At 42.9% G+C, this 11,997-nt stretch overlaps 1 protein-coding gene and 1 long non-coding RNA gene across 2 annotated transcripts in view; both read right to left on the minus strand.

The window, feature by feature from the left end:
* The window catches only part of hsd17b12a (hydroxysteroid (17-beta) dehydrogenase 12a), a 17,922-nt gene extending 8,238 nt beyond the window's left edge, over positions 1-9,684 (minus strand). The window contains exons 1-2 of the mRNA XM_005731483.1: positions 9,372-9,684; positions 72-118 (exon numbers count right to left, since the gene is read on the minus strand). Coding sequence (XP_005731540.1) covers positions 72-118; positions 9,372-9,675 — 351 coding nt within the window. The 5' untranslated portion in view covers positions 9,676-9,684. The remainder of the gene's footprint in view (positions 1-71; positions 119-9,371) is intronic.
* Positions 9,685-10,487: 803 nt separating this feature from the next.
* Positions 10,488-11,997, minus strand: part of LOC102210328 (uncharacterized) — an 8,171-nt gene continuing 6,661 nt past the window's right edge. The window contains exon 4 of the long non-coding RNA XR_311693.2: positions 10,488-11,442. This is a non-coding gene — a long non-coding RNA (uncharacterized LOC102210328). The remainder of the gene's footprint in view (positions 11,443-11,997) is intronic.

An 11,997-nucleotide genomic window follows, 5' to 3' on the forward strand; every position in this document is an offset into this window, starting at 1 on the left:
ACACACACACACACACACGTCATAGATTTTCAGTGAAAGAAATGAAATAAATAAGGGTTCGGGAGCCTCACCTCCTCCGCATAGGATTTCCCGATTCCATCTGTGGCTCCTGTCACAACTGTAGAGAAACAGAGAAGCCAGGATTCAGTACAGATTCTCTTGAGACAGTGACACAGCAAGGCCGGGGTCAAGTTGAATTGTATTCAAATAATGAGGAAGACTTCAGGACTGAAATAACTAGTTCCCCAATCTAGGTAAACTAAATGGAATGAGCCACAATACATCATCAGAAGCAGCAGGTGACTGCAAAACGGAGTCAGTCTGTCACCATCTTATCGGACGTCATCTCTGCATGTCAATCTCTGAACAACATGTACATAAGTCTGATCTATGTGCCAGACACACCCTACAATACTATTCACCTGCCGTTTAGGGAGGCTTTGCTTTAAGTTCTATGACGACAGCTTTTCCGATAAGTCAAGTCCATTTTGACTTAAATACTCACAGATTTTCAAATTAAGAGTATATGCACAAGGGGTGCATATATTGCAAATTGTAGGTGAAAGCAGCAAAAATGAAATAGTTTGGCAACAGCAGAGAGGATCAACAACAAAAAATAAAATAAAATAAAATTAATGAAGAAATGCCAAAAACACAAGGAGACCACAATGCAGAGATTGAGGCTAATGTTCAGAGTGAGTTTTCCCCTCACCTTGCAAAGCAAACTGTTATTTTTAAACCTTCACTGCCCATCAACCCCAGCTTGACTGATAGAGGATTGTGGGGAGAAGGGGGGAAAAAAAAAAAAAAAAAAAAAAAAGGCTGTGAGAGTGTGAGGGGTACTTACAAATATACAAGCACATAGTTGTAAATCATTAATATAATAGGAAGGCATGATGAAAGATTAATGGAGGCATAGGACATTCTCTGGCAAAGAGCTGGAAAAAAAAGACAAGATGAGAGAGGGGATGCAGAGAGGAGGGAGCGATGACGAACATAGAGCAGGAGAAAGAGGAGGGGGAAGTGGGGTAGGGAGAGTGGCAGTGGTGGGGAGGGAGAGGAGGGATCCTAGGGGTGGCTAAAAATAGAACAGGAGCGAAGCAAGAGAGCGACTGAGTGAAGGAGAAAGACACGGAATAGGGATTGCGGTGGAGGAGAGGGAGATGGGGAGGGTAGAGGGGATAAAGGGGAGTGAAAGGAGTGAGAGAGAGTAGCACAAAGTCGGAAGTGAAAAAGAGAGCAGGATCCCTGGTTATTTTTAAACGTCCCCCCTATGTTACGAATGAAATGCTCCTAGCAGAAAAGCTTCAATGGGCATGGGATGTACCAAATCAGGCTCTTGATGCAGATGCAGGTGGCAGCTCAAAAAGGCAACAAGACAGCCGCTGCAAGGTAAAAATGTCTATAAAAATATATTTTGTGGTACATTCTGAAACAGATGGGGTTTATTTCCTGTGAGCTACAGGCCTTATTCTTTTAAATTAAGCCATAAACGCACAATATAACAGTAAGTGAAAACATAATCCTTCCATGAGACGTGCTTAGCGAGAACTGGATCAGCAGCCTCTTTCCTGATGACCTTCATGTGAGTTTTGATCTTAGCTCTCATCTGTTCAAGTATAATGAACTCAAACAAAGATGAGTGTGAAACTATTTTAGATGACAGAAATGAGCACAGCTGGAGTCACAAGGTTGCTGGAGGTAACGGAGAGAGAAAGCTTTTTCTGAAACACCTTGCATCAACATTTGAGGAAAAGCCCTGACTAAAAAGGGGGGGGAAAAAAAAAAAAAGACGACAAACTGATAAGCCATGAAACCAAGAATGACAAGAATGACAGCTGAAACCAAAGTACTAGATGAAACAGTTGAGTTTCAGTACACTGGGGAAAATTCACCCCACAGATTGGCAGCTGGGACACGAATATCATTTTCTTGCATGACTAACCTGCGGATTACACTTGTATGCAGGAATGCATCAAAAATGCAGCAGAAATGCGTACGCATCAACGCTGCTTGAACTTTAACCTGAAAGAAGATCCTGTGCAAGAATACATTTGCATGCCTTACAAATGCATCATCTTTTGCAACATGACATTACTCATCTGATCTATCACTTAGATACATGCACTCAGGTTATGAATATCAAGCATTTCAAGAATACAAAAACCTTTAACATTTTTTTTTCCCTGCCCTTAAAACCCATTTGGCCTATCTTCCCTTTGATGAGCAATGATTCTGGAGTGACAATTAGAGAGTGGAAACCTAAAGTTTATAATGGTGATGTGATTTGTTTGCTGTACAGGAAAGTGGGAACAAAAAAACCCCCCAAAAAAAACAAACAAAACTGTTTTATACTAAAGTCAACAATGAAAGAGAAAAATACTCAGAACTCATCAGAACTCTTTAAGGTCACCATACTGTGAATTGTGATTTTCCACAGTGCATCAGACAACCAAGTCCACCCTGCACACTTTCCCCAGGCCTTATGCCCCCTCGCCGCACTCTCCAAGTCCTCGTGCTGCACTTATGAATGACTATACTCCTCCCACCCATTATATAATAGGACCATTTTCTCAATAATCATTTCCTAGGACTGAGTGACAGTCAAATGTGTGTACGTGTGCGTCTTCACCCGTGTGAAGAATGGGGAAGCTAGTACAGTGGGATGACGACACTGTTCTTCTGGTTTTAAGAGATTTTGTGTTTGAGCCATCATAAGTGGAGCTAAGCTGCATAACCTGAAACTTACAAGTATGGAATTATGTACGGAGAACACAATGTTCAAAAGACACAGTTCAGTCAGTGACACCCATGTGCCAGTGGCCTCCCAGCAGGAGAGAATCGCTCTTACGTGAACAAAAGTGACACACAGATGCAATTTCGCAAGGAAGGATCTACGCAAGCAAGCACGTGAGTGACCGTAACACTGACGCCACACGCTGGCACCATTGTGTGTGCACCACTGCTTCTCATTCAGCTCTGAACCCAGTCCCCCCCAGTGTGTCTTCCCCCACCCCATTTCAACACCTCAGAGAAAACTGGTCCATCATGTAGGCTTTGATGCGCCCTGACGGGGGCGCGTTTGCACTGCAGCTCTGCTGTGCTTAGTGCTGCACAACATGTCCTGAGGTATTGACATCCCCCCAGCCTTTTCCGTCTCCCTCCCTCCCTCTTCAGCAGTGGAGCAGCCCTGCCACTGCCTGCTCACTATTTCGAGGGTCTAAAAAAAGCAGCAGGAGGAGTAAAAATAGCAGCGCCTGCACTGCCTTGTCTGGGAGCTGCCTGCTTGCCTGCCGCAACACCTGAATACCAACAAGATCCCCCACAACCATTGTCACAACAGCCAGGCTGCTGCTGCATCCCGATCTCTCCAACTGAAGCCCCAACACCAACTAAAGCACTGCAGGCTAGGGGGAAAATAAAACAAAAAGGATATGGTGAGCGGCAGACAAAGAGCACAATGTCTTCATCTCATGATATTTAAAGGATCTTCGGTTTAGACTAACCTGCATTGCATGAGCTGTTATATGAGAGGGTAAGCAGCTGTTAAAGGACAAAGACACAACATCCAATCTTTATTAATATACCGATCATTCACTGGCACAATGAGTGTAAAATAATTAGTTTTTAGGGGTGTTTACCCGCATGGTGTAGTCTTATTTCATCTCAGAAAAATAAACTTACAGACAGGAGGGCAAAACTAAAATAATTCTATAAACTCCCCAGAACCCTCCCCGCCACCAACACCAAACCCCCAATTAAGATTCTCAGTGAGGAGAGACTGCGGTCCTTGTATGCCCCACTCCTGTTACGTACTGTTATGTAATCTGTCGCACCCTAAACTTGCCTATCAACGAGCAGCCCCTCCTATGTCTCAAAAAAAAAAAAAGAAAAAAAAAAAAAAAAAAAAAAAAAAAAAAAAAAAGGGGGGGGGGGGGGGCGGGCGGAGGGAGGGATGCAGCAGAAGAGCCAAAGACAAACCCGCCCCTTCCTCCAAAGTCTACATCCCTTAACCAAAATACCCCTCCCCCCCTATTCTCCATCCCCCCACCCACACAGCTTTAAATAGCAGGGGAGGCAAGTCACATGGTTAATATAAAATAAGCTTGAACAGGGAGAAGAGATGAGGGGAGGGTGGGTGTGAGACAGAGAAGAGAATGTGTATTTCAGAGCTGCCAAAGATAGAAGCAGCATCTATATTTGGGTACAGAGCAAAAAAAATTGTCCTGTCCCCCTCTCCCACCTTCAGTCACATGCCTTGTTTAAAAATCTATTTCTTTTCACACAAGTACTTGGTTTGAGACTAGATGATTTCTGAGCTGGAAAAACTTTGCTCTTTGACCGTGTGCTGCTAAGGCAAGGATGGAATGTGCAGTGTGTTCAGTAAGGAGATTTGTTTTCACCTTTCAGACAAAGCGTAAAGCATGTGTTTAATGGTATTAGTCCATTGGTACAAGAACAATGAAATAGCATGCTGTACAGAACTAAAGTGAATTACACCCATGCTTCTATTACTTACTAAAAAAAGAAAAATGATAACTTTCAACCACTTGTATGCTTGATTACATCTTTAAAACAAGTGTAAATGTAGCAGTTAGTTATGTACCCATCTTCAGAATCAGAATCTTTATTGTCATGAGAACAACGAAATTAAGAATGGTCCCCAATCATTGCATCATCCCTAGCAATATCAAAATATAAATAAAACAATAAAATTCAATAAATAAAATAGATCGAATACTTAAAATACTAATAAGATTTAACAGTAAAACATTCACATACATTCCCACACACATGCTTCATACCGTGCATAGATTAACACAAGAGTGGCGTGATGGACATTTTTTTGTAGTATTCAGATGTGTTATTGCAGTTGGATAACAAATGTGTTTGAATCTATTAGTCCTTGCTCTGATTGCCCTGTACCGTCTGCCTGAGGGCAACAGTTCGAACAGGGAGTGGCCAGGATGTGAGGTGTCTTTTATGATGTTTTGGGCCTTTTTAAAACTTGATACAGTACATTATTGTGCATAGGTACAACCCAGAAAGAATGACACCCAAAATGTTAGCAGTTCATTTCAACAGACACTTAAAACTGAACAAACTGCCTCGCTGGCATGTTGGCTCGCAACCAAATTACTGATGTAACCTGACACGAGGCAGTAAAACCAGCAACAAGAAATATGTTGCTGGTCCAGTACGGCGCTTTCAGATGACAGTTGCTGAACTGTTCTACATCTTGGTTATGTGTGCATGTCTTAAAATGTCAGTAATCTGGAAGGTGCTGGAGCTTCAGCTAGAAACACTGCAGCCAAATAAATGTAATTCATTCATATTTTAACATTTGGAGGGATTTCTGCTAGTTTTTTAAAGCTTAAGGGCTTTAAGTGGCAGTTTGAAAGCAGAAATGTTTAGTGGAGCAACAGACAAATTTGTAGTAAAGTTGTCTAAGTTCTAGAGACGCCAAACAATAATGCAAGAATACAACTGTCAGAATTTAGTCGCAAATGGATCCAAAATACAGATAATATACAAAGAAAGGATCAGATGTTTAACTGCTCTTCTATGAGCCTCAGTTATTGAAACCCCAATACATTAATTTTCAAGTGATGCAGAATTGTGAAACAAATAAAACTGAAGCCAACATACTCAGAGGAATATACTGTAGCTATAAACAGACCCACTTGCTATATGGGGAGCTGGGTGAAATGAAGTGAGGTGGGGGGTTGAGATGAGGAAGATGCAGAGGAATTTTCTCTGCCCCCCCCCCCCCCCCTTTTTTTTTTTCTTTTAAACCCAACATCCCTGGCTCAGGCACGTGTCACAGAGCGTGTTCATCACATGAACAGCAGTGTTCTCCTTCTCTCCGCCCACACTCACACAAAGCAGTAAGGGAAGGCACATTCACAAGGATAAAGTGGAGACCCTGCCTCAGTTGAAACACACACACACAAAGCTGGCTTTCATTCACACATGTGGATGTTTTTTTTTTTTTTTTTTTAACATGAATGAAGCCTTATGTCTATTCACAAAAAATGCACTGAAGATTACTCTCCCATAATAATCAGCACTGAAACTCTGGTTTGCCTGCTGGGTCTGTTGATAAACTCGCAATCCCTGGTTTATTCTCTGAGCCGAACTGAGCAAAATTCTTGCATAAGTGCTGACCCAAGCCTTTGTCACTCATGTGCTGAGCTGATGAATGGCTGCATCCTTCTTATATAATGGGACCATTTTCCTCAATAAACTCTGCTGTCAAGGGAATTGGGGGAACAGGGCTGGAGGGGTGGATTCCAGGGCACATGTAACATCACTATGCCCCCCACCTTTGCTTTAACAAAAAAGGAAAGGGGGGGGGGGGCATGTCTTTGGTTCAGTTCATTTCCCTGTATCTACACACATGCAACAGGACCGACACCGGCTCCCTTACATAATACAGGATGCTGGGGGCTAAGACTGGAGGAGGGAGCACGGAGCAGAAAAACCAGAAAACCGAGGGCTGCTGCATGTTAGACTGGAAAGCTTCCCTACTGGAACTGAAAGCAATGCTAAATGCTAAACAATTTGATAACATTATACCACCAAATATTAAATCCTTTAAACTGTTATCAAATGCCTGAAAGGCAGATTTGTGCAATATGCCCCCCATGAATCCACAAATAATCTTAAAAAGCTGCTAAATAAAAAGGCAATTAAATGTAAATTTCAAATGTCTTTTAGAGAGCTGCCATTCTTTTGCTGAATATCTTTAACAGAACTGAGCTGTAGAGATGGTTCAGACTGGCAGGGGATGGGGAGGGTGAGTATGTGAAAACAGTGCAATAGAGAGGCTGGGGAAGCCGCCTTGACTCATACTGCAGCGCTGCTGTTCAGCCACTAGGAGTCCCATCCACTAAGGGGAAGACCACTAGCAGAGGAACTCCTGAGAAATCCCTGCTCTGCTCTGCATATGAGAGCAGCAGAGTTTTAGCCCAACACAGACAGCGTGTACAGTGATTACGAGGAAACAAAACCTTACAAACTAATATCTGAATAGAAAGCGAAGCAAGTTCTTCACCTAAACCTACCTTCAAACGTTGAAACTCGTTTCAGCAGGAAATACTAGTCGCCTCCTTTGAGATTTTTATAGAAAGCAAGCCCGTTCTAGAAATATGCATCTAAAATAAAGTACAATGACCCCCTCCCCCACCAAATACAACTTCACATACGTTTAAGAAGCTATACGTTTAAATTGCATTTCTGATCAAATACTTCAGTTCAGTTTCAAATGTGTTCTTAGACAAAGAAACTGTATATGACAGACGGAATATTCACTGTCATTAGTAAATAGAAACTCTAAATTCTCTAAAATGATAAAAGTTATAAATTCAGAGGACATATTGTTCTTGTAGGAAACTAAAACTGAACAGCACTACAGATTAAATTCATGCTGCCCAACTGCAAAGGGTATAAATAAATAGTGATTTCCCACACTATCCAATAGCTGGAAGAAGGAGGACTTGTTGCAACAAGGATCTCTGAAAGGTGGGGACCGGTAGTAAAACGATGTATCGTGCATGCGTTAAAGAAACCAGACCACTGCCTAAACTGGCCAAACCCGCACATCTGGTGTAACCGGCGGAGGCGCACGCCTCATCCCGATCACACATGCCCCCACCTCTCCTAACGCGCACACCTGTTTTCGTCCTGCCATCTCCGACCGTTGTGATTGGAAACGTACGCCAGACTTGTCAGACTGGTGGCACCAATTGGTTTCAGGGAGTGGCATGTTCACATCTTACGTAAAGCGTAAGAGAAGAACAAATGTGACGGAGTGGGAAAGTTCCGTAAGAATCCTTTCCAGAAAAAAATAAAAATAAATAAAATTAAATTAAAAAAAATCCATGTAATCTTCTAGTTTAGAGCATCCTTTACGCCCCTAACTCAGGAGCTTTACGAATAACGAAGATCACATTTATTTGAAACGCACACAAAATGGGCTGTGCTAGAATAAAACTGTATAATGAAACATTCGAGGTAAATAAAAATGCAGGAAAAAGATTAATGCGAAGTTTAGTGCTGCACTTGATAACATACTGTGGGTGGGTGGGATGACGTGAAGGTGGCATTCCTATATGGCCAAAGGATGACGAAGCGATGAACAAGCGCATGACTCATCGGTGTGCACCGACATTCCTCCGCATATTCCATCAGAATCACTTAAAAACGTGCATTAGTCGTTCTTAAAGGCATCCTACCGCCCTACCTTTGCGTCATACATTTCAGCCCCTCTAATGGCGCAAAGGGCCTCAATTAAACATACTGACGGTTTCGTCAAGAAGTGCGCCACAATGTACAGATAAACATTGTGTGACTGAAAGAAAAAGGAAAACAAGCATTTATAATATCCGCCTGGCTTTTGGAGAGGAAGGGGGTAGAATATCCACCTATCCCGACGCGAAAGAGAGCGCCTGCCAAACTGCGCAGCAAGACGCTCCAGACGCAGCAGCCTTCTCCAAACAGGGACTAGAGAAGTGGGTCAAGCCATGGCAGGGCGATTCCTATGAGACAAGTCTCTATCAAACCATAACGCACTTAGGTATGACTCCGAAGTCACTTCCGTTTTGACAAAAACGTTTTTTTAAGTGTAAATTATACAGTCAAATCCAATAATGACACATTAATCTTATGAGAAAGATTTGCAAGGCAAACCGAAGGACAGGACAAGAAGACCTGATTAGTGAGAAACCGGCGACATGAGAAATACAAAAAATGCCGCCAGTATAAATATGCTGTGGAAGGGGAACACATTTTTCAGGCACGTTTCAAGAATTACGGGTAAACCACTGAAAATGACATGCAAGATGATCTAGATGTAGGTCACGTTTTAATTAAGCATATGGGTTTGTCCTACATCATGCGGATGGGTTAATGTGGTTCAGTAGTGCTCCGGCTAAGAGCTCACCCACATAAAACAGCTCTGTGAAAAGTGCGCATAGCCTGCGCAATTTGGCTCCTGGCTCACCAATGTGGGGCATCCCCGCACCGTTCCAAATGTGCTTTGAAAACGCTGACTGGAGCCCTTGGCAGGAGACTGTGTGCTGTGTTTGACGTGAGAAGAAATGAAAACAGTTGGAGGTAATAAGGACCATTATCTTCTCAGTCAATCAGCTGCTTACCTGCGCCTGTTACGCAACACCAACTTCCCCTTGAATGAATCCACAAAAAAAGAAAAAACGCAGAACGCAGTTTTTTGTGTGCCAAAGTCAAGTTTGCGCTCAATAACCTCATTCTGGTGCTCGAGCCGAGTCCACCTGCCTACTTCTGAGCTGCCCTCTTCGTGACCGTGAATGTGCTGTAGGTGGCTTGGAAATTGATGTGACCCTACTCACCTGCCCATTTGCCTAGCTTCGGAGACAGCAGCTGTCCATTTCCCAAAACCCAGATCCTAAAGCCTGTGAGCAGCCTGTAGAGCAACCACAGCGTCAGGGAGGCCACAGTGAATGCACCGACCCAGAAGAGAGGCGTTTCGGCCCAGCTGATCATTTCCTCAACGTTCATCCAGTTCACGGCAGCGGCTCTCGGTGACTCTGCGTGTGTGTGTGAGTGTGTATGTGGAGACCTCAATTTTAGGCAATGTGCTCTAATTTCCAAGCCACAACGTGAGAGAGTCCCTTTATAAGGAGGTTGTAGCATCACACACACTCCCCCAACACTTGTCTAGCCTGATTTAAAGTGCACCGCCCACCTCCTACTCTGCACCGCCCTTCCCTGTTCCTCACTGCCTGCAGTAGGTGCCCGTCGACTGATCCAGCCCCTCTATAGGCTCCTTTGCGCGTCAGTCAAAAGCAGAGCTTCCCCCATTCATTCGATTTTCTGTATGAAATGGGGTGGGTCAAAGGGAGACCGGGATGAGGAGTGATTGGACAAACATTACGGCAGCTCCCATCCTGAGTCAGGTATTGGCTCTCACCAGAACAGGTTTGACGGTTTCAGTCAGGATTATGAAACCCTCCAAACCCACGCCTGCGAAAAAAAACTGCCCACACCACTTTATGAATGAAAGGATGCTCTCATTGGTGAAAAATGTGCGCGTCCTCCCGCCCAATGGAGAGCATTTGGACATGCTTTATTGGCTGAAGTGATTGCCAATCAGTGAGGTCAGCCTGTTCCTAGCTAGATCCGAGTTAGTCATCTATTTTAGGTATTCTGTTTGCATCACACTGCTGATAACTACTAAATATGCAGAGATAAGTGCGGCGAAGGGTTTTTTGGTGCCCCGATTAAATTCTTTGTTCCAGATAACTCCGTCACAGACATTTCTGTCGTAACATGCAAAAATGTGCTCCCCAAAAGGGAAGACTACAATGCCCAACCACACTCTTGTTAGCCACACTCTCGCGAGATTGCCCGATCGTAGTAAGTTCCCCATCATCCAAAACATTGAGCAAGGATGAGATGTGTGTGCGCGCGTTACATAAACATTGAGACAGTCGTGTGAATGTTCCGTCGCTTTATTTTATTGTTTTGTCTACATTTTCATACACACAAATGAGCCAGTCATGCTTACAGAGTCCAGATGTTTCACAAGAACAGACTGCCATGATTTTAAGCTCGGCAGTATGTGCTCTGTTTCCCCAACTCCGACCCCGAAAGGCTATTTGCAGCAGCTTTTGGAGTCTCCAGCACACCCATCTGCCGCCATGCTTCCTCTCTCTCTCTCACACACGCAAATTAAACGTAAAATTGTGACAAATAAAAGGTCTGCGAGACAAAACGAGGGCTGTCATGTACTCAGCAGAGGGACAAAAGTATACGAATAAGATTGTTTGCTTGTAGACATAATGCAGCTGCTCGTATTCTTTGACAGAAGAGAAGAGATCGAAGTCAACGTGACACTGACGAGAAGGAGCAGCAAGTTGTGTAACAGCTTCAAACAGGGTAAAATTAAGAGTATAGTGACTAGCTGTCTCTCAATCACCCTTACATACAGCAGACATAAAATACATTTACAAATGTCGTGTTAAATTCTCATCTCATCAAATAAATCTTTTACAAAGTAATCTTTAAAAAACACATGTTTAAAATATTTTTTAATACCGATTTACATCCTGCAACCTCAACACAGCCAATATCACATAGCTGAATTAAATAATAATACATAATAATCAACACACAGGCTCTGACATAAGGCTGTTTATTCAAACAAATATATGCAGGCAATTTCTTAACATTAAAACAATAGACTTAATGTTTAATTGTGCCAGGGAAATGAAATTTCCCTGGCACAATTTATGTAAGAAAGATAGTAGCATCACATTGTCTTTAAATGGATTTCAAAAATATATATAATTTTATTTATTTTTACTAATGACACACACACACACATACACAGGCACACGGTCTATCAGATGTTTTGAGAGTCCACAGTCACGTCACGGCCACGTCCTCGCAGTCCAATAGCTAAAAAGAGGGAAAAAGTTAGGATTTAGACGTGCACAATTTCCCCGTGAAAATGTTCACACGTGTCTGTATGTGTAAGACTTTAAACACGCAGAGAAAGTGCACCACACACGCATTTGCATATCAGTTTCCCCACCGACTCTTCACGTGCACGATGTTGGATTATTTTGGCACGTTTAATATTAAATATACCAAAAGGTACAAGCATGTTTTTATTTGTATGTTTCTACCAGCTTGTTACGTAATCACAAATATAACCACAGCTTCGGCTTGTTCCTATTTCAAGGGTTTTATTTTGTGTACATGAAAATTGTACCCACCCCACCCAGTATCGATAACCCTTAGCACCTCTCACCTAAGTCGCACAACACAAAGCACTGCCCATGTTTAAGTTTCTGCCCCGCTCCTCTCACCACACTGGCACACAGTCTTTCGCACACATGATCAGAGCCTATGCTAACCACATTTTACCCCCACACACCCTAAAGCCACTGTGCACTTTGGCTTCACAGCACCACAAATCCGTTTTTACTCTCACAATATATATATATATAT

Source organism: Pundamilia nyererei, unplaced genomic scaffold (genome assembly GCF_000239375.1).
Source record: "Pundamilia nyererei isolate P.nyererei 1_Seehausen unplaced genomic scaffold, PunNye1.0 scaffold00043, whole genome shotgun sequence".
Lineage (NCBI taxonomy): Eukaryota > Metazoa > Chordata > Actinopteri > Cichliformes > Cichlidae > Pundamilia > Pundamilia nyererei.